The sequence below is a fragment of the Pristiophorus japonicus genome, chromosome 11 (genome assembly GCF_044704955.1).
Source record: "Pristiophorus japonicus isolate sPriJap1 chromosome 11, sPriJap1.hap1, whole genome shotgun sequence".
In the NCBI taxonomy this organism is placed as follows: Eukaryota; Metazoa; Chordata; class Chondrichthyes; family Pristiophoridae; genus Pristiophorus; species Pristiophorus japonicus.
Window position 1 is genome coordinate 150,949,391 of NC_091987.1, and position 24,289 is coordinate 150,973,679.

The window sequence follows — 24,289 nt, forward strand, 5'->3', positions numbered from 1 at the left end:
CGAGCGTCTCTTTGCAGGCGCTGGTTATGGAGGCCTTGAGGGCAAACCAAACGCTGTGGGCACTCTGCGTCTTGGGGTCATCGAGAGTCTCCAGGTTGGCAGTGAGGTGCTGGCTGTATAGAGCTCTCTTAGCTGGATCTTTGAACGCCCCGGTGTTGATTTTTTTCTGTGGCGTTGCTACTGTCGCTATGAGGACTATATTAATGTTGATGACGGAGCAGATTAGGTGGTGGTCAGTCCAACAGTCGTCGGCTCCTGTCATGGTGATGCGCACATCCTTGCGATCCCTCGTTCGAACGATGACTTTGTCGAGCAGGAGCCAATGTTTGGAGCGAGGGTGTTGCCATGATGTCCTTGTACTTGTCCCTCTGACGGAATACGGTGTTCGTGTTTTAGGCATTTTGACAAGAGCAGAGTACCGCTGGAGTTGGTTTCCCTACCCCCCCTCTCTGCCGATCACGCCTCCCCAGAGATCTGTGTCCTTATCGACTCTGGTGTTGAAGTCGTTGAGGAGGATCAGTTTGTCATCCGTAGAGACACGGGATTATTCGAGGCTGGAGTAGAATATCTCTTTGGCTTCATCTGTTGCCGCATGTTGTGGATCAACCCCAGACCTAGCAAATTGATTGCAGAGCTTCAGCCATTGGAGGAGGACATGTTATTTCGATAATTCAAAAAAATTACATGAATAACTCTTGCAGATGGGGTTGCAGGACCTAATTGACCCTGGAACTCTGGGATCAGTAACTGGCCGTGGCAGCAGTGGAAAACCAAGCCCTGGCAACTTCTGAAAGTCTCGGCGCACAAGTGAAGGAGAGGAGCACGAAACACGAAGATTTTCAGATGATGCATTGTTGGTTCTCAATATTATAAACACTGAAATATATAAGTTGTGTTTAATACACAACTTATATAATATTTTTCAGCATTATGGTGGGTGCTGAAACATCCCAATGGAACATTATGACTGTCCATCCTATGGCTGGAATTGACAGTGGATTCACTAATGGCACAGTGACCTGCTGAGCCATACCGACCAAGATGGTCCTCGATTTGACCCCTATCGAAAGGTAGTCTTCACTAGTCCAGTGGCAGGGACACTGCAGTTCTTGGTGTCAGTTTCAAGGAGGGGAAATTGGTCAAGGTTCCTGGTTGTGATCTGAAGGATTTTGAACTTTTCAATATGAACTTTTAATACCTGTATTTAAGGAAAACTAAAAGAATGGGCTAGAAACCCTGGATTGTTTGCTTAAAAGAGCAGAATTTGGTTCGAGATATCATCATCATCAGTCCCTCGGAATCGAGGAAGACTTGCTTCCACTCTTTTTAAAAAAAAAAAAATGAGTCCTTGGGTGGCTGAGCAGTCCACAGTCTCTGCCTCACCTGTGACATTCAGTCGTTGAGGGAAAGAGTGGGTGGGACTGGTTTGCCACACGCTCTTTCCGCTGCCTGCGATTGGTTTCTGCATGCTCTTGGCGACGAGACTCGAGGTGCTTAGCGCCCTCCTGGATGCACTTCCTCCACTTAGGGTGGTCTTTAGCCAGGGACTCCCAGGTGTCAGTGGGGATGTCGCACTTTATCAGGGAGGCTTTGAGGGTGAACAAAGGAACACTGAACTGTTCAACTTGACCAAAATCCAAAGGCATGCTGTGAAGTTGACCAGGTTCGAAAGCTTCACTGGTTATTCCTTCAGACTGTTAAAGACTAACTGCTGTGTTCAAGAGACTTGCTGTAGTTTCAGGGAGATGAGGACAAGGTTTGAAATAATGAAACCAATAACAAAAACTTCTCCAGGCGTGAGAAGGAATACATAACATAAGAAATAGGAACAGGAGTAGGCCATACGGCCCCTCTAGCCTGCTCTGCCATTCAATAAGATCATGGCTAATCTGATCATGGACTCAGCTCCACTTCCCTGCCCACTCCCCAAAACCCCTTATCCCCTTATCGTTTAAGAAACTGTCTATTTCTGTCTTAAATTTATTTAATGTCCCAGCTTCCACAGCTCTCTGAGGCAGCGAATTCCACAGATTCACAACCCTCAGGAGAAATTTCTCCATCTCATTTCTAAATGGGCGGCCTCTTATTCTAAGATCGTGCCCTCTCGTTCTAGTCTCCCCCATCAGTGGAAATATCCTCTCGGCGTCCACCTTGTCAAGCCCCCTCATAATCTTATACGTTTCTATAAGATCACCTCTCATTCTTCTGAATTCCAATGAACCAGTGAACTGTTTTACAGCAGCAAGGAGCGAAAAAAATTTAGTGATTTCTAGGAGACTGAACAAGAAGCAGTTTAAAGAAGATGTCTTGAAGAATGAACACTTCAGTCTCTCAGAAAAAAGGATCGAACAATCTTCTGTGTTATATTCTTGGATAAAGCAAGCACCTCGATCTGTAAAACCGTTGCATCTTCATGTCAATAAAACCAATTATTAAAAAAAAGTTCAGCTTTGGTTGATTCTTAACCTCGCCCGTATCCTGCTTTGGCTGAGATTCACGATCCCCTCCTTTTTCCACCCCCCTCATTTAGTCAAATGGCCTGTCCCCTTGGTCCATTGAGGCTCAAACATGGTTCATGGCCACTCTAAATGAGATACCAGAGGACCCTGGGCACATGTGGAACTATTTTAGTCAGGCACCGATGTAAAGGGGAAATTAATTGAGGCATTCTTTGTGTACATATCATTGGATTCTGTAAGTCCATTATTGTGGAAACAAAAGTTGAATGTGAATTTTACACTGAAGTCCAACATAATGACTAAGTTGTGTGTTGAATTTTTGAAATTCCACTAAAGCGGTTAACCTGAAGTGTGCTGCAAAATGTATGTATTGTAATGTCTGTAAGCTTGAATTGTTTGTAGCGCCACTGTGAATGTGGACGTATTGTGTACTGCAACTGCATAGTTAATAATAAACGGAACCAGGCAGATTTCCGGAGGCTTCCGAGAGAGCTGCCTGCCATGTTAAGAGCTGTGTGTGCTTGTGCTCTGTGAATATATCACATTTGGCGATTGAGATGGGATTTTTCGGATGATTTAAAGCTTAAATTTTGTTGGCGAAGGATTCAGCCAGCCGACAGAGACTTTGGAAGTTTCTGTCTTTGGAAAAAAGCTACAAAATCTGAGGTAAAATACAGCACACGGTGTGAACAGCTAGAGATTAAAATGGCAGGTGTATTGGGACATTTGGGGGAATATAGACACGACCGGGAGCATTTTAAAGCGAATGTGGATCGGCTAGGAATGTATTTCACTGCAAATAACATAATCGAAGATCCAGACAATGCAGTCCAGAACCAGGCTGTGTTGGAACGTAAGAAAGCGATCTTCTTATCGGAGGCGGATCCAGCATTATACGAAACCCTTGTAAATCTGCTTGTGCCTGACGAGCCAAAGGACACAACGCTTAAAGAGATTTTAACAAAGCTGGAGCAGCACTATAACCCCAAACCGTTAGAAATTGCTGAAAGCTATCGTTTCAGGATTCGGAATTAAAAGGCTGATGAAAGTATCCGTGATTACTTCGTAGCATTAAAAAAGCTATCGATGCACTGTAATTTTGGAAACTTTCAAAACCGAGCATTATGGGATCGTTTTGTTTATGGGGTGAAAAATGATGCGAGCAGAAGGAAGTTATTGACGACGGATGACTTGACTTTTGAGATTGCTTGTCAGATAGCGAGGTCGATGGGCATGGCCGAACAATATTCCCGAGAATTAAATAATAATTACGGTCGTCAGTCAACCGAGGTAACTCACCTGCAGGTTCAAGGTAAAAGACGGTGGGGGCCCAAAGTCTCAGAAACTGGAAATTCTAACAGAATTCGTGCTCTAGGTGCCTGGGACAACACATTGCTCAAAGTTGTCCATACGTGAAGGCAGAGTGTTTCTTCTGCAGGAAGACTGGGCATCTTGCGAAGGCATGCCGACTGAAGGGTAAACCAGCTTCCAAAGCTATGAGTCCAGCGTTCAAAGCTATGAGTAGAAATCCCAAGAGACTACATAGCATGGAAGAACAACAACAGGACGAGGAGATGTTAGTTACACGTCATCAGGAGCACGAGGTTAACGGACAGCGATTCAGAAAGCATCAAAATCCACATAGATGTTGCAGGATTCAAGATACCAATGGAAATTGACACTGGTGCATCCGTGAGTGTAGTACCGGAGTCACTATATCGTGACAAATTGTGTGATTTTCAACTGGAGAAATCCAAGATAGAGCTGCAAGGCTACTCGGGAGAGAAAATTCCTGTGGTAGGTCGTATCACTGTACCGGTGAAATATAAAGATCAATTTCAGAACTTTCCTCTAATAGTAGTGAAAGGAGAAAAGTCTGCCTTACTAGGAAGAATTTGGTCGAGCTCACTGAAGCTGGATTGGAGTAAAATTTTCTGTGTGGAAGTGAGATTTTCATCAACGGCTGAGGTTATCAAGCAGTATCTGAAGGTGTTCTGCGAATCGGGCAGTCCGATTCAAGGCGAGTGTCAGGGTACAGAAGGACGCTAGATTGGTTTACTACAAGCCACGTTCCATACCATATGCACTCAAGGAGAAAGTTGAGCAAGAACTCAAAAGACTAGAGACTGAACATTATTTGGAAGATAGATCGATGTAATTGGGCTACACCTATTGTTGTTGTACCCAAGTCCGATGGTAAGGTAAGATTGTGTGGTGATTATAAAGTAGCCGTAAACCAGTTTCGAGAGGGTAATGTCCCCAATACATTCCGAATATAGAAGATTTGTTCACGACACTGACAGGTGGTCAGATCTTCTCAAAACTGGATCTTACGAATGCTTACTTACAGCTTGAACTAGATGTGGAGTCCAAGTCATGTTTGACTATACATACTCATTTAGACCTCTATCAATTTAATAGGCTACCATATTCCAAGTGGCGATGAACCAGATTTTGCAAGGTATTGAAGGGGTAATATGTTATTTGGATGACATAATAATTTCAGCACCAATAGGCAAATTCTTAATAACATATTGAATGAAATCCTCAAACGGCTAGAGAAGTACAGAGTACGAGTGTCTGCTCGTAAGTGAGAGTTATTTAAAAACTTTGGAGTACTCAGGGTAGAGTAGACAAAGATGGTTTCCATCCAACCATGAAAAAATTGGATGCAATTAGAAATGCACCCACTCCCAGGAATGTCACTGAACTTTGTTCATTCTTGGGTCTTTTGAACTATTATGGGAAGTTCCTACCAAATTTGGCTACAGTATTACATCCACTGAATGAACTATTGGAAAAAACAGGTCTATTGGAAGTGATCAAAAGAATGCAATACAGCATTCGAGGAGTGTAAAAGCAATTTGGTAGAGAGCACCATGTTAGTTCACTATGACATATCTAAGGAGATTAAGCTAGCATGTGATGCCTCTCCGTATGGAGTTGGGGCAGTAATCTCTCATGTATTAAGTAGTGGGGAGGAGAGACCAATTGCTTTTGCTTCACGCACTCTGTGCCAGTGAGAGTAATTAGGCTCAAATTGAAAGGGAAGCTTTGGCATTAATTTTTGGGGTCAAGAAGTTTCACAAATACTTGTATGGTCGTACGTTTACCATCGTTACGGACCATAAGCCCCTGACAGCAATCCTCCATCCAAAGTCCCCAGTTCCAACATTAGCTGCAGCCCGAATGCAGAGATGGGCTTTGATTTTGTCAGCATATACATATGATATTGAATACAGATGATCAGCTGATCACAGTAATGCTGATGCAATGTCTAGATTGCCTTCCCCATCACAGGTTACACCCGATAGGGAAGAAGTGTTTTATTTTTCATACATTGATGAACTGCCAGTCACAGCTGAAGAGATTGGTAGAGCAACCAAACTTGACCCAGTGATGTCAAAGATGTATGATTATATTGCGAATGGATGGCCAAACCAGGTAACAGACAAAGATATTCATCCATTCTTCTTTCGTAGGAATGAATTATCAGTAGATAAAGATTGTATCATATGGGGTGCAAGAGTGGTTATACCAAATAAATTCCGGTCCAAATTATTAGGAGACCTCCATGACCAGCACCTGGGAATGTGCTTGACCAAGAGTTTTGCACGCAGTTATTTATGGTGGCCAGGTCTTGACAAAGATATAGGGTACATCATGAGTCAGTGTACGACATGTCAATCGGTAAGCAAGCAACCACCACCAGTACCATTATAGCCATGGAAATGGCCTCCCAGGGTGTGGCAAAGGCTACATATTGATTTTGCTGAGTTAGAAAGACAACAATTGTTCATTGTGATAGCCATTCGAAGTGGGTTGAGGTGTTTCCAATGTGGAAAATAACAAGTAAAACATTGGACATTTTACGAAAATTATTTTCTTCATTTGGCCTCCCTGAAGAAATTGTTTCGGATAATGCACCAGTTTCATTCAGAAGAATTTGCACAATTCACGAGCAAAAATGGTGTGAAACATTCCAAGGTTCCACCATACCATCCTGCTTCGAATGGTGCAGCAGAGCGCACTGTACAAATTGTAAAATGTGCCCTCATAAAACAAATGTTAGGTCCAAATCCAAGGAAACGACAGTTGTCATTGGATCACAAATTGGCTAATTTTTTGATTACATATCGAAATACTCCTCATACAACTACTGGTAGAACACCAGCAGAGTTGTTTCTCAAACGACAGCCACGAACCAGATTCTCGTTGTTAAAACCAAACTTGGCACAGTCCGTAGAAGAGACACAATTAAGACAGAAAGAGAATCATGATGGAGGTAGAGTAAAAGAGAGAAGTGTGAAATTAAACCAGAGGGTGAGAGTGAAGAACCATCACCATAAAGGATTAAATTGATTACCAGGAAGAATGGTAAAGATATGTGGTCCTCGCACATATTTGGTAAAGATGTTTGATAATGGAGCGGTTAGGTTTGTCCATATTGATATTTTACCTACAGACATGGAAGGAGTTGAAGGTGGTAATGATTCAATTATTTCTGACTCATCAGATAGTTTTGATATACCAGTAGCAAATCCTAAATCCTAAAATGTACTGGAAACAAATCCAGGAGAGAATCAGAATGAAAGTCTGAATCCGAGTCAGGAAAACAAAGAGCCTGAAGTTAGTGAGTTCAAATGAAAATCAAGGAAATTCTGTGGAGGAAAACGTTCCTCAGGATGAGCCTCGAATGAGTGAAATCGACACCAGGTTTGGAAGGTTCTGTTTGAGAGCGAAGGTATCCTCTTCGAAACAGAAAACAAGTGGTAAAGTTAAATTTGTAAATAATTAAAAAAAATAAGTTATATATCCTTTGTTATGTATAAACATGAAGGTTATATATGATGTTTGTTATGATAGCTTCTTCACTAAGGAGGGAGCAGTGTAATGTCAGTAAGCTTGAATTGTTTGTAGGTCCACATTGTGGATGTGGATGTATTGTGTACTGCAACTGCATAGTTAATAATAAACAGAACCAGGCAGATTCTGGAGGCTTCCGAGAGAGCTGCCTGCCATGTTAGGAGCTGTGTTCTGTGAATATATCACAATTGTCTTTTTAAATTTTAGTTTCAAAACCTGCGCCAGACTGGGAAGGGACAGCAGTAATAAATGGAGAATTCAAAGAACTGAAGCTTGCAGATTATCGAGGCAAATACCTTGTCTTCTTTTTCTACCCACTTGATTTGTAAGTATCAAAACTAATACTCGAGGTAAGTGAGTTAGTGATATTTGTGATGAAGGGAAATTGTAACCACTGATAAGACCCATTCTGATCATGTCATTGGTTCAGTACAGTTTAGAGCAGGGGTTCTCAACCTTTTTGCTTCTGAGGCACCCCTCCCGTGTTCTTAAAAATTCCACCGACTCCTGTATCATAACACAAGTAATTTCTTTGTAAAAATTCTCTGCTGCCCCCATTCACCATGTTACTGCTGCTATCCCAGCACTGCCGAAAATACAGGTCCCCACGCCCATCCCAATCCCTCTCTTCCCTTCAAGAGCCCCAGTCTCCCTCTTTCCCCTGCAACCCTGACTCCTTCACCGAGTACCTGGCACGTCAGTTGGTTCCGGCACTCTGCTTGAATAAGTCAAAAATGGCCTTTTCTCCGCTCCCCCCCCCCCCCCCCCCCCCATCTCCAATATTTTCATAACTAATAAGAAAAAGTGCACAACGAAAATGAAGAAACAAATGTTACTGCCTGTATGATTTTTCTCCCAAATTGCTCTCCGCTGTGTCAAGATTAATATTTTATTCCTGGTCTATCCAGGACAATCCTGGAAGGTTGATCTCTTAGTTGGAGGCCAACACTGGGTGTGAACAATTGGGCCTGCTTCTGATGCCCCACTTGCAAGACTGCTAACTCTCAAGGTATGGGCTAGATAGGCTCTTGGGTGAAAAATGAATGAGGTTAGGCACCAAAGGGCAGCCAGCACCATTGTAATTGTACTACAGTGTGAATCAGCACTCTGGCTAAAATCTATCAGCTAACTTGGAGTTTACAATATTGCGCAGAATAAGTTACTCGTGCAGTGCCTAGAAGTCGAGTCGGTTGGACATGTCCGGCAGTTGTACTGCAACTGTTGAGCCAGCAGGCCAGTCCATCGATATATACAACAGGACCCGGTGAGGGGAGAGCAGGGGACCAAGAGCTTGTGCTGGGGAATCTGAGTACTGCGACCGGCGATCGCGCTCGCTCTCGCTCTCGCTCTCGCTCTCGCTCTCGCTCTCGCTCGCTCTCTGTGTGTCTCTCTCTCTCCCTTCTCCGCTAGCTGGGCCAGGACTCCGTGGCAGCCGCCACCGTCCACGCACAGACGTCTGGCAGGGGAAAAAGAGGTCGGAGCCACGAGTTTGCTCAGCTTTTAATCACGGTGTATTTTTCTTTTTAATCCTGGAGGTTTAAGAAGGGAGAAAGGGATAGGCCGAGTAATTACAGGCCTGTCAGTCTAACCTCAGTGGTGGGGAAATTATTGGAAAAAATCCTGAAAGACAAGATAAATCTACATTTGGATAGGCAAGGATTAATTAGGTACAGTCAGCATGGATTTGTTAAGGGAAGATCGTGTTTGACTAACCTGATTGAATTTTTTGAGGAGGTAACCAAGAGGGTCGATGAGTGTAGTGGTTACGATGTAGTATATATGGACTTTAGCAAAGCTTTTGATAAGGTCCCGCATGGTAGACTGGTCATGAAGGTTGAAACCCATGGGATGTTGGATCCAAAATTGCAAAGTGGCAAGTTGGATCCAAAATTGGCTTGGAGGTAGGAAGCAAAGGGTAATGATTGATGGATGTTTTTGTGACTGGAAGGATGTTTCCAGTGGGGTTCCGCAGGGCTTAGTTCTGGGTCCCTTGCTTTTTGTGGTATATATCAACGATTTAGATTTGAATATAGGGAGTATGATTAAGAAGTTTGCAGATGACACTAAAATTAGCTGTGTGGTTGATAATGAAGAGGAAAGTCATGGTCTGCAGGAGGATATCAATCTACTGGTCAGGTGGGCAGAGCAGTGGCAAATGGAATTTAATTCAGAGAAGTATGAAGTGATGCACTTTGGGAGGGCTAATAAGGAAAAGGTATACACATTAAGCGGTAGGCCACTTAATAGTGTAGATGAACAAAGGGACCTTGGAGTGCTTGTCCACAAATCCCTGAAAATAGCAGGCCAGGTGGTTAAGAAGGCATACGGAATGCTTGCCTTTATTGGCCGCGGCATAGAATATAAGAGCAGGGAGGTTATGCTTAAATTGTATAATACTTTGGTTAGGCCACAACTGGAGTACTGCGCGCAGTTCTGGTCGGCGTATTATAAGAAGGACGTGATTGCACTAGAGAGGTTGCAGAGGAGATTTACTAGGATGCTGCCTAGAATGGAGAATCTTAGTCATGAGGACAGATTGGATAGGCTGGGTTTGTTCTCATTGGAACAGAGGAGTTTGAAAGGAGACCTCATTGAGGTGTGCAAAATATTGAGGGGCCTGGACATAGCGGATAGTAAGGGTTTATTTCCATTGGTGGAGGGGTCTATTACGAAGGGGCATAGTTTTAAGGTGGTTGGAGAAAGGTTTTGGGGGGGGGGGGGGGCTTCTTTACACAGAGGGTTGTGGGGATCTGGAACTCGCTGCCTGGAAGAGTGGATGCAGAAACCCTCACCACTTTTAAGAGATGGTTGGATGGTCACTTAAAGTGCCGTAACCTGCAGGGTTACAGACCTAGAACTGGTAATTGGGATTAGACTGGATGACCTTTTGTTGGACGGCGCAGATATAATGGGAAGTACTGCAGGGAATAGAATACGGCCAGGGTAATCTCCTGGATAGTTTCGATCGCCTGGATGGGTCGGAGAGGAATTTTCCCACATTTTTTCTCAAATTGGGCTGGGTTTTTATCTGGTTTTTGCCTCTCCCAGGAGATCACATGGCTCCGGTTGGGGTGGAGTGCAGAATGTTTCAGTATAAGGGGTGTTTGCAGTTGTGTGGGGCGGACTGGTTGGGCTGGGCGCTCTTTGCCTTTCTGTCATTGTTCATAGGTTTATATGTAACCTTTAGGGCTGCTGACCGAGGGCCATGTGGCTCTTTGTCGGCTGGCGTGGACACGATGGGCCAAAATGGCGGCCTCCTGCTCTGTAAATTTCTATGTTTATGGCGGAACCCTGAAACCTGCTGACGGAGCCCCGGTTGAGTATCCCTGGTTTACAGCGCAGTCCACACTGCTGTCTTGTATAGTCTTAACCCAGCAGTGATGTCACTTCTTCTCCCCGGCTTGTTATTGTTTGGAGTGAGTACTTGGCTGTGTATTTTCAATTCCCAAGCATTGTTGGCAGCTTAAATGAATGGTTCCTGGGCTTGAGCAGTCTCTCCTGCTGTTTTTCTGAGGATACTTGGATCAGGATGTTTTCTATTGATGTCATCAGAGCAGCCCAGTAGGGAGGGAGACAGACTCCTGAGTCGGGTAGTTATTGTTTTTTTTTGTTTATATATAAAAAAAGGAGGCTGCAGAAGAAATAAGATACTTTGAAGCATCCTCCCCACCCCCATTCTTCCTCTTCCTCCCCTCCTTCAGGCCTGCCTTCCACTTTATGATCTGCTGATGGGTTTCTTCTAATATTTTGGGGTGCGCTGTCCCTTTCAGTGGCTGCGCAGCCCATTCAAATTATCGCGCATGTGCGGTTTCTCCCATTCAAAAGCCAGAGAGCAGTCTGCGCGGGACCTCCTGACCGCTGCGCAGCTTAGCGAGAACATTGGCCATCATTCAAACATCAGTATTTAGGAACTCTGGTTCACGATTTAGTTTTAACCCCACCCAGCCCCCTTGAGAGCGACTACGAGGTGGGAATCAACCAAGGACTTGGATTTTACAACTCCGTGCCTCCTCTTGCATGCCCTCAATCATGAGAAAAGATTATTTTCTTTCCCCTTCTCATAACCCGCCTTCATCCAGTTACCAACACTTTTACTTAAATTCTTATGGACAGTGGGGGAGTTGGGGGGAGGGGGTGGTGGATTGAAGTGGGTACTTTTTCCAAACTCTCCCGTTTCTTTGGCTCAGCTACAGACTAAAACCTTTCAGCGTGGACACGATGGACCGGAATGGCCTCCTTCTGCGCTGTAAATTTCTTTGTTTCTATTAACTGGGAGGCTACTTTTCTGGTCTATGCATGGATTTTGTGTGTAGATATTTACTTGGGTATCGGGAACATAGTCTCTGTTTGCTGATGGCACAAAATTTGGAGGTTTGATGAGGACTTTGGAGGATTTCAGATGTAGACACGTTAGTGGAGTGGCTAGGCTCTTGGCAGATGCAACTTATTGTGGGCAAGTGTCAGGGAATATGATCATATTTAATGGTGGTGCAGGCTCGAATGGCCTGCTCCTGCACCTATTTTCTATGTTTCTATGAATACATTTTAGCAGAAAAAAATATATGGAATGGAAGTATGCACTTAATCCACACACACTTCAATATCTTTCCATTAACAAAGGGACCGAAGGGTTCAAATACATCTTTCCTTGATGTGTTGAGTGCAGATAAATAAAGCTTTATAAATAAGGACACCATGTAAAGAGAGTAAAGAAGTATTAATGAACGTATATGGAAGTTACAAGACAGAAACAGGCTCTGACCTTGGCCTCCTACACGTAGTGTTTGAAAGGAAGACATGCAAAATAGCTACTAAGATTCTAGATTTGGGTACGGCTGACTTCAACCGGATGAGGCAGAGACTGACCGCAGTAAACCGGACAGATCTGTTAGTGGGTGAAATGACAAAAGGTCAGTGGGAGATGTTCAAAAACTAATTTGATGTGATGCAGAACCAGTTTACACTCCTGAGGGGCAAGAGCTCGACTTGCCAAAAAACCAGCCAGGGACAACTAAAGAGGTAAAGGACAGCATAAAACTAAAGGCAAGGGCTTTCAAAAATGCAAAAAATAAAGCACCGATCCTGGCGAATGGGAAAGATACAAAGAACAGCAAAGGGTCACAAAACCGATCCTAAGAGCTACAAAAAGGGAGCGTGGAAAGAAACTTGCAAGGGATATCAATCAATACAAATAATTTTTACAGTTACATTAGGAGAAAGGGAGGTCAGGAGTAATGTTCGACCCTTTGAAGTTGGTGATATTGCCAATGACACTGGGGAAATGGCGGACATATTGGGGCCAAGTTTCAGCCTGAGTTGCTCCTGTTTTTTTTGGAGCAACTGGTTTAGAACGGAGTATCTTAGAAATTTGAATTCTCGGCATTTAGTTTGCTCCAGTTCTAGTCAGTTAGAACAGTTTCACTTTGGAACAGAATTTTTTTTTCAAAAGGGGGCGTGTCCGGCCACTTGCGCTTGTTTTCAAAGTTTAGGCAGTGAAAACTTACTCCAAACTAACTTAGAATGGAGTAAATGAAGATTTTTATACGTTCGAAAAAAACCTTGTCTACACTTTAGAAAATCAGGTGTAGGTTACAAATTAGGCGTAGAGAATGGGGGGGGGAGGGTTTAAAGGGAAGTTTACAAACATTAAACACTTCAGTTTTACAAATAAAGAGCCATCACCAATAATAAATGATAAATACATCAATAAATCAACCAATAAATCAATTTAAAAAAATTAATAAAAATTTTTTAAAAATCAATAAATAATACATTTTCTACTTACCGACTGCAGCACCGGGAGTCCTCCAACAGCGTGCTAGGACGGTCTCCCCAGTGTGTCTCTGTCAGTGTCTCTATCTCTCTCTGTCTGTGTGTGTGTGTCTCTCACTCTCTGTCTGTCAGTGTCTGTTTCTGACAGCGAGGGGAGAGAGGGAGGGAAGGGAGGAAAGAGAGGGAGGGCAGGAAGGAAGGAGGGAGGGAGGGAGGGAAGGAGAGGGAGTGGGTGGGAAGGGAGAAGAGGAGGCTGAACGGCCGGGCTCAAGACCTCTGGCTGGATTTACAGGTAGGTGGCGTCGGGTCTCGGGGGTGGGGGGGGTCGCGGAGGTCCGGGGGTGGGTGGGGGGTCGCGGCGGTCCGGGGTGGGGGGGGAGTCGCGGAGGTCCGGGGGGGGGGGGGGAAAGAGAAGAGGGACGAGAGAGGGAGGGGGAGGGGGGGAGTTGCGGGGGTCTGGGGGGAGAGAGAGTCGGGGGGGGGGGGGGGGGGGGGGGAAGAGCGGGGGTCGGGTCGGGTGGGAGGAGCCTTATGCACGCAGCCCCAGTGAGGCCATTCGGCTAGGAGCTGCGTGCTTCGGGCCCCTCCCACACAGTTTTGGGCGCTTGGAGCTACTGCACATGCGCGCCCACTATAGCGCGCATGTGCAGAGGTCCCGGCACTGTTTTCAGCGCAGGGACCTGGCTCCGCCCCCTACAGCTCGTGCTGCGCCGTGCCCAGCTCCAGAGGACCTGCAGGGAGCCGGAGAATAGATAAGTTTTTTTTAGGCGCCCTTTCTGGCGCGAAAAACGGGTGTCCAGGTCCGGGCTGCGCCGTTTTAGGCACGGCCCGAAACTTGGGCCCATAGAGTCATTACTTTGTCAGTATTTACAGTAGAAAAGGATAGCATGCTGGAAATCCCAAAGAAAGTAATAAAGAAAGAATTGCATTTATATAGCGCCTTTCACGACCACCGGATGTCCCAAAGCGCTTTACAACCAATCATCTACTTTGGAGTGTAGTCACTGTTGTAATGTGGGAAACGTGGCAGCCAACTTGCACACAGCAAACTCTCTCAAACAGCAATGTGATAATGACCAGAAATCTGTTTTTGTTATGTTAATTGAGGGATAAATATTGGCTCCAGGACATCGGGGATAACTCCCCCCACTCCTCTTCAAAATAGTGCCATGGGAGCACTACACTGGATGTCGGCCTAGATTTTTTTTTTGGATGGCAGTAGTTGATGATTCTGCTATCGCCATTTGCATGCTGCTATCGCTATTCCCATTTACACCTTTTCTAGATCCATCTTCTGTTTCTTTACTTGTCCTCTTACCATTCCTTTTTATTATTTAATCTCTCGTACCTTCCACCCTATCACAGACCTTTTTGTTCTTTTCCTCTCCTTCCCCTTTTTGCATTTTCTCAAACCAGGCAGCATCAACGTCCTTCCTATAGTGCAGAGCCAAAACTGCATGCAATACTCCAACAGCGGTTAACCATTGCATCTCGACTTTTATATTCTATACCTCTTGCCATAAAACACAGTATTCCAGTAGCTTTATTATGGCCTTTTCCATTTAACGTGCTACTCTTAAGGTGTTGTGAGCCTGAATTCCCAAATCCCTCTGCTCTTGCAAATCAACCAGCTTTCCCCCATTCAATGTATAATTATTTACTTGACCAAAATGTATCACCTGACATTTACTGACATTGAATTCCATTTGCAACTTTTTTGCCCTTTCCACCATCTTGTCAGTATCCCTTTTGTAGCTTCCTTTGGGTCCTCCGAATAATTTATTCTGCATCCTATTCTAGTATCGTCTGAAAATTTGGACACCACTCCAGCTAGACCTAATATCCGAATCATTGATGCATACAGTGAGCAAAAGTGGTCCCAGAGCAGAACTCCATTGGGAATCTCTACTCACTACCAACCATTCTGAGAAACTGCCCTTAACGCTAATGGTTAGGCCAGTTACAGTACTATGCAGTTTTAGGAGCCCCATACAGAAAGGATGTTTAAACCATAGAGAATGTACAGCATAGATTCACCGGAATGGTGCCAGTGATGGAAATCTTTATTTATATACGCTGAATACTGCAAATGTTTCTACTGGAGCAGAGAAGGCTAAGAGAAGAATTTGTTTTTAAAATTATGGTGGGTTACCCACAATATTTTTGTGAAAATGAAATATTTGCTGTACTTGGGTACAGCAATGGCTCTGGGCCCTGACAACATCCCGGTTGTTGTCCTGAAGACTTGAGCTCCAAAACTAGCCGTGCCTCTAGCCAAGCTGTTCCAGTACAGCTATAGCACTGCCATCTATCCGACAATGTGGAAAACTGCCCAGGTATGTCCTGTCCACAAAAAGCTGGACAAATCCAATCCGGCCAGTTACCACCCCATTAGTCTTCTCTCCAAAGTGATGGAAGGGGTCGTCGACAGCACTATGAAGCGGCACTTACTCACCAATAACCTGCTCACCGATGCTCAGTTTGGGTTCTGCCAGGGCCACTCGGCTCCAGACCTCATTACAGCCTTGGTCCAAACATGGACAAAAGAGCTGAATTTCAGAGGCGAGGTGAGAGTGATTGTTCTTGACATCAAGGCAGCATTTGATAGTCTGGCATCAAGGAGCTCTAGTAAAACTGAAGTCAATGGGAATCAGGAAAACTCTCCACTGGCTGGAGTCATACCTCGCACAAAGGAAGATGGTTATGATGGAGGTCAATCATCAGCTCCAGAACATCGCTGCAGGACTTCCTCAGGGCAGTGTCCTACGCCCATCTTTCTTTAGCTGTTTCATCAATGACCTTCCCTGGGGATGTTCGCTGATAACTGCAGTGTTCAGTTTCATTTGCAACTCCTCAGATAATGACACAGTCCATGCCTGCATGTAGCCAGACCTGGACAACATTCAGGCTTGGGCTGATGTGGCAAGTAACATTCGCGTCACACAAGTGCCAGGCAATGACTATCTCCAACAAGCGAGAGTCTAACCACTGCCCCATGACATTCAATGGCATTACCCTCGCCGAGTCACCATTGGCCAAATACTTAACTGGACCAGCCACATAAATACTGTGGCAACAGAGCAGGTCAGAGGCTGGGTATTCTGCGGCGAGTGTCTCACCTCCTGACTCCCCAAAGCCTTTCCACCATCTCCAAGGCACAAGTCAGGAGTGTGATGGAATACTCTCCACTTGCGTGGATGAGTGCAACAACACTCAAGAAGCTTGACACCATCCAGGACAAAGCAGCCTGCTTGATTGGCGCCCCATCCACCATCTTAAACAGTCAGTCCCTCCACCACCGGCGCACTATGGCTACAGTGTGTATCATCTACAAGATGCACTGCAGCAACTCGCCAATACTTATTTGGCAGCACCTCCCAAACCCGCGACCTCTACCACCTAGAAGGACAAGGGCAGCAGGCGTATGGAAACACCACCACCTGCAAGTTCCCCTCCAAGTTACATACCATCCTGGTCATCATCACTGGGTCAAAATCCTGGAACTCCCTCCCCAACAGCAATGTGGGAGTACCTTCACCACACGGACTGCAATAGTTCAAGGCGGCGGCTCACCACCACCTTCTCGAGGGCAATTAGGGATGGGCAATAAATGCTGGCCTTGCCAGCGATGCCCACATCCCAGGAATGAATTTAAAAAATGTTTTGTCAGCTGACAATTGCCATCATAGTGGGAATGCAGTACCATATTCTTGCCAACAAACTGCTGTTGCATTTTGTTACCAATGCCGATTTCTGATTCTGCTTTTAAATGCTGCAACATGAACAGATACTGATTTGGTAAACTTGTCGAGGCTTTTGAAACATGCCTCCTTTTGAGTTGGCACCATAATGCTAACCAAAATAAATTCAATGCATCAGTAGATTTCTTTTTGCCCAGTAATTGAGTGCTATTCACATGGAGGTGTTTTTCTAAGCCTTGTCTCTTTTTTTTTGTATTTAAAAAAAAAAAGATAATTGGTTGCTGTGGATGTGTCTTGGGTGCAGAACTCTTAAGTTGCTGTCTGACATCTTGCCATTTAGATGTGTTCCTTGAGCAACGGTCTGAATCTATAACCGATCCATTATTCACAACTGCTTTGTTTCTTTAATTTGCAGCACATTCGTCTGTCCCACTGAGATAATAGCTTTCAGTGACAGAATTCAAGAGTTCAGATCCATTCATACCGAAGTCGTGGCCTGTTCAGTCGACTCACAATTTACACACTTGGCATGGTAAGTAGGTGTGGTATGTAGGGCAGTACTTGGTATAATATAAACTTCATGCTTTTAGAATGACATTAATTCAATTAATCACCTGAATTGTTTTACTGGGATTTGAACAATAAGTAATGAGCTGGAGTCTTGTCTTTTCATATAAGTAAATTTACATTCAGCAGCTAATGCAGCTGATTTTATTACATAGCATTTTACAGCACAGAAAAAGGCCATTCAGCCCAACAAGTCTCCTGGTGTTTATGCTCCACACGAGCCTCCTCCTACCTTCATCTAACCCTATCAATATCTTTTACTTTTCTCCATCAAGTACTTATCTAGCTTCCCCTTTAAATGCATCTAAGCTAATCGCTTCAACCACTTCATGTGGTCGTGTGTTCCACTTTCCTACCACTAATCTTAGCCTAACTGGTCTCTCAGTTTGTTCCATCTCCCGTTTTGAATATTGGAATAATAACTGTCCCTGGTATTTAAATCTGTCTAGTTTATCAATTGTCTCCCTCCTATCTATGTAATGATTTGAATGATCCCTAATTATCTTACGCTACCTGTCAGTCAGGCTCACCAAAGTTCCTGTTCAGGAGTAAGCTCCATGTGGATGGGTATATGCCTGCACAGATCTCCAATCATCTCTGCTTTTTGAAGTTAACTGCAGGTAGGTTTATAAAGAGATCCCTGACTTCCTCTTAAAACTGATCTAACACTTAAGGGAGTCCATGCAGGTCAACTAGAAGTGGAGTGAGATTTTATCCCCTCCAGAGAATCTCGTTTCATTTCTACAATCCGTAGTTGAGTCTCTACTTTGTAATTCTAGGTGCTTATCTGTGCTAATGAATTGCAGATATAAAGAGTTTGTGTAAATATTTGTTTCAATCTTGTCATGTAAATAAAGAGTACACTTCTTAAGGAGATGCTTTTGCTTTGTGAAGGATAAATACACCAAGAAAACAAGGTGGACTAGGACCAATGAAGATCCCACTACTCTCAGACCTTACACACCAAATTGCAAAGGATTATGGTGTGTATTTGGAGGACCAAGGGCATACACTTAGGTAACTGGAGAAAACCATGCTAGAAAATATCGCATCAATTTGTCATTTACAGTTATATACCACAATGAGGTGTGAAAACTGCAAATACATGGATCGGAAAAATACCTATAAATGCAATATAACTATTTTATTGTATTATGATGCAGGTATGTTAGAGACTCATTGTGCAGTTTTGAAAATGTTTTTGCTTGTAATACATGAATATCTTTGGTTTTCTTTTGCTAAAGTGATTATATTTTGCTTACTTTGTCAACTCCTTAATATTTAACACAATACTTCAGTGATTAATTTGTTCATGGATTTGGTATTTGGTGAACAAATAACATTACTGTGATTTTAATTGTAACATGTAAGATCATTCTCTGCAGTCCGTATAACTGATGTTTATCTATTTAATCTCAGCAGATTTGCAGGAAGACGTATAGAATGGAGTTTGTACAAATTCAGACGATGCAGAAATTTATATTTATATTGGCACCTTTAAGATAAGGCAGTGTCCAAGGAGCTTCATAAATGGGCTGCGACCAAAAGCTTGATGGAAGCGATTGGTTTTGAGAAGATTTTTGAAGCTGGAAAGAAGTGGAGAGGTGAAGGAGAGCAAGTACTAGACAGTAGACCGGGGCAGCTGAAAGCCCAACCACCTGTGTAAAAGGGGACTATTTAAAAGGCTGGATACTGATGAATGGGGTGACTGGAGGAGATTGTAGAGAAAGGGTGAAGTGAGGTCATGGAGGTTTTATAAACCTAGAATAAGGATTTTAAGTTGAATACATTAAGGACAGCACTGTAGGTCAGTGTGGGTGATAGGTGAGCAGGACTTGGTGAGGGACAGGATATGTGTGGCACAGTTTTAGACACGTTGAGTTTATGGAGGGAGGAGTTTGGGAGACCAGTGTTTGAATAGTTGAAGCTGGCCATGATCAAAGCATGTGGAACAGTTTCATTGGTGGAGGACTGAGGTAAGGGTGGAGATGAGTAATATTGTGGAAATGAAACTAAGCAGTCTTGGTGATTGATAGGATGTGATATTTAAAACTCCGCTCAGGGTAAAACAGGATGCCAAAATTCTGGTGGCCAGAGAGAGAGGTGGGGTCAGTGGCGAGTGGAGCTATGATGGAGCTTGGTGGTATCAGTATCTATGTGGAAGCTAGCCATGTCTCTGCAGCTGATGTCACTGAGGGGCAGTGTGTGTAACCAAAAATTGTAAAGGTGTTGAGTGAAAATGTGAGAGCATGAGTTACTACTTTTTAATTTATGCTGTAAGTGCACCTAATTGTTGTCAAAATGTTTAATCTTCCTCTAGTGTGTTGGTTCAGATCTTTGAGGTATGCCATCGACAGTTACTTGTAGTTCTCTACAAACTTCTATTTATAAATTTCTTCCTCCTTCAAGCTTTTACAGTATAAAGCAAAACTTTTTCCTTTTTAAGGTAATTTAATAATCTTACCTAGATTAAAACACAATTTTACAAAGTCTGTCATCAATCACCAAAGTTGGCGCTTCCATTAAAACTGCAAATACCTGCCCACGCTATCTCTGCACTATCACTATCTTCCTTCTGCATAGCTTGAAAGTTCCCATCTTGCCGATTAATGAAAACCAGTCCCAAATCTCCATCAGCAACTCTGGTTCCTTGTTTCATCATAAAGCAGAGGTACTTCAATGCTTCCCCAATCAGTTTTGCATGATTTACAACTTGCATAAAGAAGAGCTGTTAGAAAATTAATTTAACCATTTACTTAGCTTCCAAATTTAGGTCTGTACTGTTTTAGGGATTCCACTGCTGTCTGTGATATGGCATTACAGGTGCTGCCTGTGTTTTTACCTGTTTTGCTGTATACCATATTTTCTGCTATGTATGTTTCATTAGGGGAGTTGATACTTGCTGATTATAATTTCCCTCTCTTCATTTTAATTAGTCTGTAAATGCATTTACAAACCTGTTTTAGGTATTCACCAACCTAGAGGAAAATATTTTGTCTCCTGGAAGATAGGACAGGGATTCTCAGGAGTGCGTCACTCTTTGCAGGAGATCCCCCAGCAGAAAGTTTTGTGGGCGGGGGAAAGGAGTGATGAGGAATGTAGTATTTATGGGTCCAAGTTTCCACATGATTTGCGCCTGATTTTTAGGAGCAACTGGTGGAGAACGGACTATCTTAGAAATCGCACTTCTCCATTTTTTTTTCTGCAGTTCTCGTCGGGTAGAACAGTTCTACTTTGGAACAGAATTTTTTCTTCAAAAGGGGGCGTGTCCGGCCACTGACTCCTGATTTGAAAGTTTCCACAGTGAAAACGTACTCCAAACTAAAGTAGAATGGAGCAAGTGAAGATTTTTGTAGAACTGAAAAAACCTGTTCTACACAAAAAATCAGGCGCAGGTTACAAATTAGGAGTCCAGAACGAGGTGGGGGGGGGGGGGGGGAGGGAAGTCATTAAATTCTATAATAAATCCTTATTTATACTTATACAAATATTATACAAATAAATCCAACCTGAATAAACATTTATAAGCAAAGAAAAGATTAAATAAACTATCTTCCTACTTGTATGAAAGTGCTTCAGGCAGGCCTTTCGGGACCGAAGGCTGAACAGGCCGGCCCGAGACTTCGGGCAGGGCACGTCCCCAGCACCAGATTTACAGGTAAGTGGCGTTGGGTCGGGGGGAGGGAGAGGGAGGGAGGAAGGTCAGGTCGGATCCAGTCCGGGAGTCGGGTCGGGTCCAATCCGGGGGGGGGGGGGGCGGGCGGAGCGGGAACAGGGTCGGGGGGGAGGTCGGGTCAGTCGGGGGGGGGGGGGGGGGGGCGGAGCGGGAACAGGGTCGGGGGGAGGTCGGGTCAGGTCAGTCGGGGGGAGGGGGGGGCGGGAACAGGGTCGGGGGGAGGTCGGCTCAGTCGGGGGGGGGGGCGGAGCGGGAACAGGGTCGGGGGGAGGTCGGGTCAGGTCAGTCGGGGGGAGGGGGGGGGCGGGAACAGGGTCGGGGGGAGGTCGGGTCAGTCGGGGGGGGGGGGCGGGAACAGGGTCGGGGGAGGTCGGGTCGGGTCAGTGGGGGGGGGGAGCGGGTGTCGGGTCTGGTCCGGAGGCAGTGGTGGGGGGGTGGGGAGCGGGTGTCGGGTCTGGTCCGGAGGCGGGGGGGGGGGGGCGGGGAGCGGGTGTTGGGTCTGGTCGGGGGGGGGGGGAAAGCAGGAGCTGGCCGTGGGAGGAGCCTTATTCACGCAGCCCCAGTGAGGCCATTCGGCCAGGGCTAGGGGCTGCGTGCTTCGGGCCCCTCCCACACAGTTTGGCGCCTGGAGCTACTGCACTTGTGCAGAGGTCCCGGCACTGTTTTCAGCGCAGGGACCTGGCTCCGCCCCCTACAGCTCGTGCTGCGCTGCACCGAGGGCCAGAGGACCTGAAGGGAGGTGGAGAATACAGAGGATTTTTTTAGGCGCACTTTGTGGCGCGAAAAACGGGCGTCCAGGTCGGGACTGCGCCGTTCTAGGCACGTGTGGAAACTTGGGCCCTATATGCTGGTTCAATGGGTCTGTCGTCGGTTAAGTGGAAGTCTGTTAGCAATTTTATCTTCTGACTTTGCAGAAATATTGAGCCTATGCTGTGTATGTCTTCCTACAGCTCCTGCTGTACATTTGTGTTGGATGCATAGCTTTGTCCAGGTGTAGCACATGCAGATGAGTTGATACAGCTATACACTAGCATGAATTACTATTGGCTGCAAATGCATTGAGTATTGCCATTTCAAATGCATTTCTATGCCTTCAAACCAGTTGGCTAGCAGTGAACAGAATTCAGTTTTAAGATGGTCTATTTTTATATCTTTGATTTATACTCCATTTTAATATTTGCCTCTGGTGAATTTCATTTCTTGCCTGTAGTAGATATTGCGTGACTATTCAATCGAAAATGTGAAACTAAACTGGTTAAATGTTCCGCTGGTGTTCTTGCCACTAGATTGTGAGGAAACTAGTTGGTGGGGAGACTAGAACTAGAGGGCATGATCTTAGAATGGAAGGCAGCCCATTTGGAACTGAGATGAGGAGAAATTTCTTCTGAGGTTTGTAAATCTGTGGAATTCGCTGCCTCGGAGAGCTGTGGAAGCTGGGACATTGAGACAGAAATAGACAGTTTCTTAAATGATAAGGGGTTATGGGGAGCGGGCGGGGAAGTGGAGCTGAGTCCATGGTCAGATCAGCCAAGATATTGAATGGCGGAGCAAGCTCGAGGGGCCGTATGGCCAACTCCTGCTCCTATTTCTTATGTTCCTATGTAAATTGTGATGTCGCTTGCTGTACTATCTGCATACTAGATCGCAACTGTTGTTTGATTTGGTGCTAACAGCACTAGATGATCAAAAATAAGTTTTTTTTTTTAGCAGCAATTGTACATTTATGCTTGTTCATCAACTCTGCTGATTAGAATTTATTGGGCTATATTTACTTCAGAAAGAAATTCATGATGCCAGGACTACAGCTACATTTTGCCCTGCAATGTTTTTATGTTGCTATGGGGACAGCAGGAGAGGGAGTAGAGCTGAGACCCATGACTGTGCTCCTTTTCCAGCATCCTTGTGGAATCTGGGTGTTCCTAGTGTTGGCTCATGTTTAGTGCCTTTGACAGCTACTCTCTGGACCCATGAAAATTCTAATCTAGGGTTCTATCGGAGGTATGGAGTTTAAGTTCATTCATGCTGTGGAAGTGGGGTTTGTGTTGCTAAATCTGCCCCATTGGCAGCAACAACAGCTACACATGGATAACTCATCTAATATCATTGGAACTGCTTGTGTGCAAGAGGATTTGTGAAATGCTGATCTGCGTAGGTTATGGAGGATTTTAATGCCAAAATGTTTGATTACTACCAGAGAGATTTTATAATTGAATTTGGAAGAATTTGTCCTAATATCTGTCAAATTTTGTCTGCTGCTATGAAGTGCCTTGAGGTGTGTTACAATGTTAAAGGCACTTTATAAATGCAAATTGTTGAAGTAGTATACTGAGAATGGCACGCCTCCAACAAAACACATACTTTTATAGTTTACTGCTGCCTTTGCTCAAGCCTATTTTGTATATGTAAATTACCATTAAACGTACAGCTTCCATCGTGGATAGTAAAACTGACACTAATGCACACACTGTTTTTCTTTCAGAGGCCTTTTTATTATTGATGACAAAGGAGTACTGAGACAAATTACAATGAATGATCTCCCAGTGGGCCGGTCAGTGGATGAAACACTTCGTTTAGTTCAAGCATTCCAATACACTGACACTCACGGTGAAGGTACGTAGGAATATTATTTGAGCTAAGGCTTATTTCAGTCGTCATTTCAATTAAAGTGGTGCATAACTTGGAATAAAATCAAATCGTGCAGAGTGAATAGTTACACTTTTTTGCAAAGAATTTTCTCAGCTGCAACCTGACTTCCTGTTTTGATGTTTGGTCTTCGGTTTTTATAGTTTGTCCGGCTGGCTGGAAACCTGGGAGCGATACGGTAAGACTGTCATTTAACTTAAGACCTTTACTGACCGTGACTTGTATGTAAAATCAAATCATTTTCATAATTTGCTACAAATATTAAATTGCACATAAGGGCAACATAAAGGGATGTTAATATTTATCAAATCTACTGGGGTATTGACTTTAAATATAGCCCAATTTCAAGCTTGAAAAGTCAAAGCACATTAACACCTGTAATCATGCTGCTGATATATTTTAATTAGATCAAACCTGAAGATGTTATGAAAAAGTGGTGGCCACGAGAAGACTTGTAAGTAAACTCAATGGCAACAGGCGTGATTACAGGTGTTAAATTGCTGCGCACTTAAAAATTGACGGTTTGTAAATGGAGTTTTCCCCAATAACAGAAAATGCTATTGTGCTGATCTAGCTAATAGCTTATCCTTTCTGAGCAGAGCTGA

General features: G+C 44.3%; 1 protein-coding gene across 2 annotated transcripts in view; it reads left to right on the forward strand.

The window, feature by feature from the left end:
* The window catches only part of prdx4 (peroxiredoxin 4), a 42,099-nt gene that overhangs the window by 11,883 nt on the left and 5,927 nt on the right, over window positions 1–24,289 (forward strand). The window contains exons 2-7 of one of the 2 annotated variants that reach the window (XM_070894168.1): window positions 7,533–7,650; window positions 17,214–17,330; window positions 18,260–18,382; window positions 23,521–23,651; window positions 23,828–23,862; window positions 24,092–24,138. In XM_070894168.1, coding sequence (XP_070750269.1) covers window positions 7,533–7,650; window positions 17,214–17,330; window positions 18,260–18,382; window positions 23,521–23,651; window positions 23,828–23,862; window positions 24,092–24,138 — 571 coding nt within the window. The remainder of the gene's footprint in view (window positions 1–7,532; window positions 7,651–17,213; window positions 17,331–18,259; window positions 18,383–23,520; window positions 23,652–23,827; window positions 23,863–24,091; window positions 24,139–24,289) is intronic. The other variant, XM_070894166.1, reaches the window with a different exon arrangement.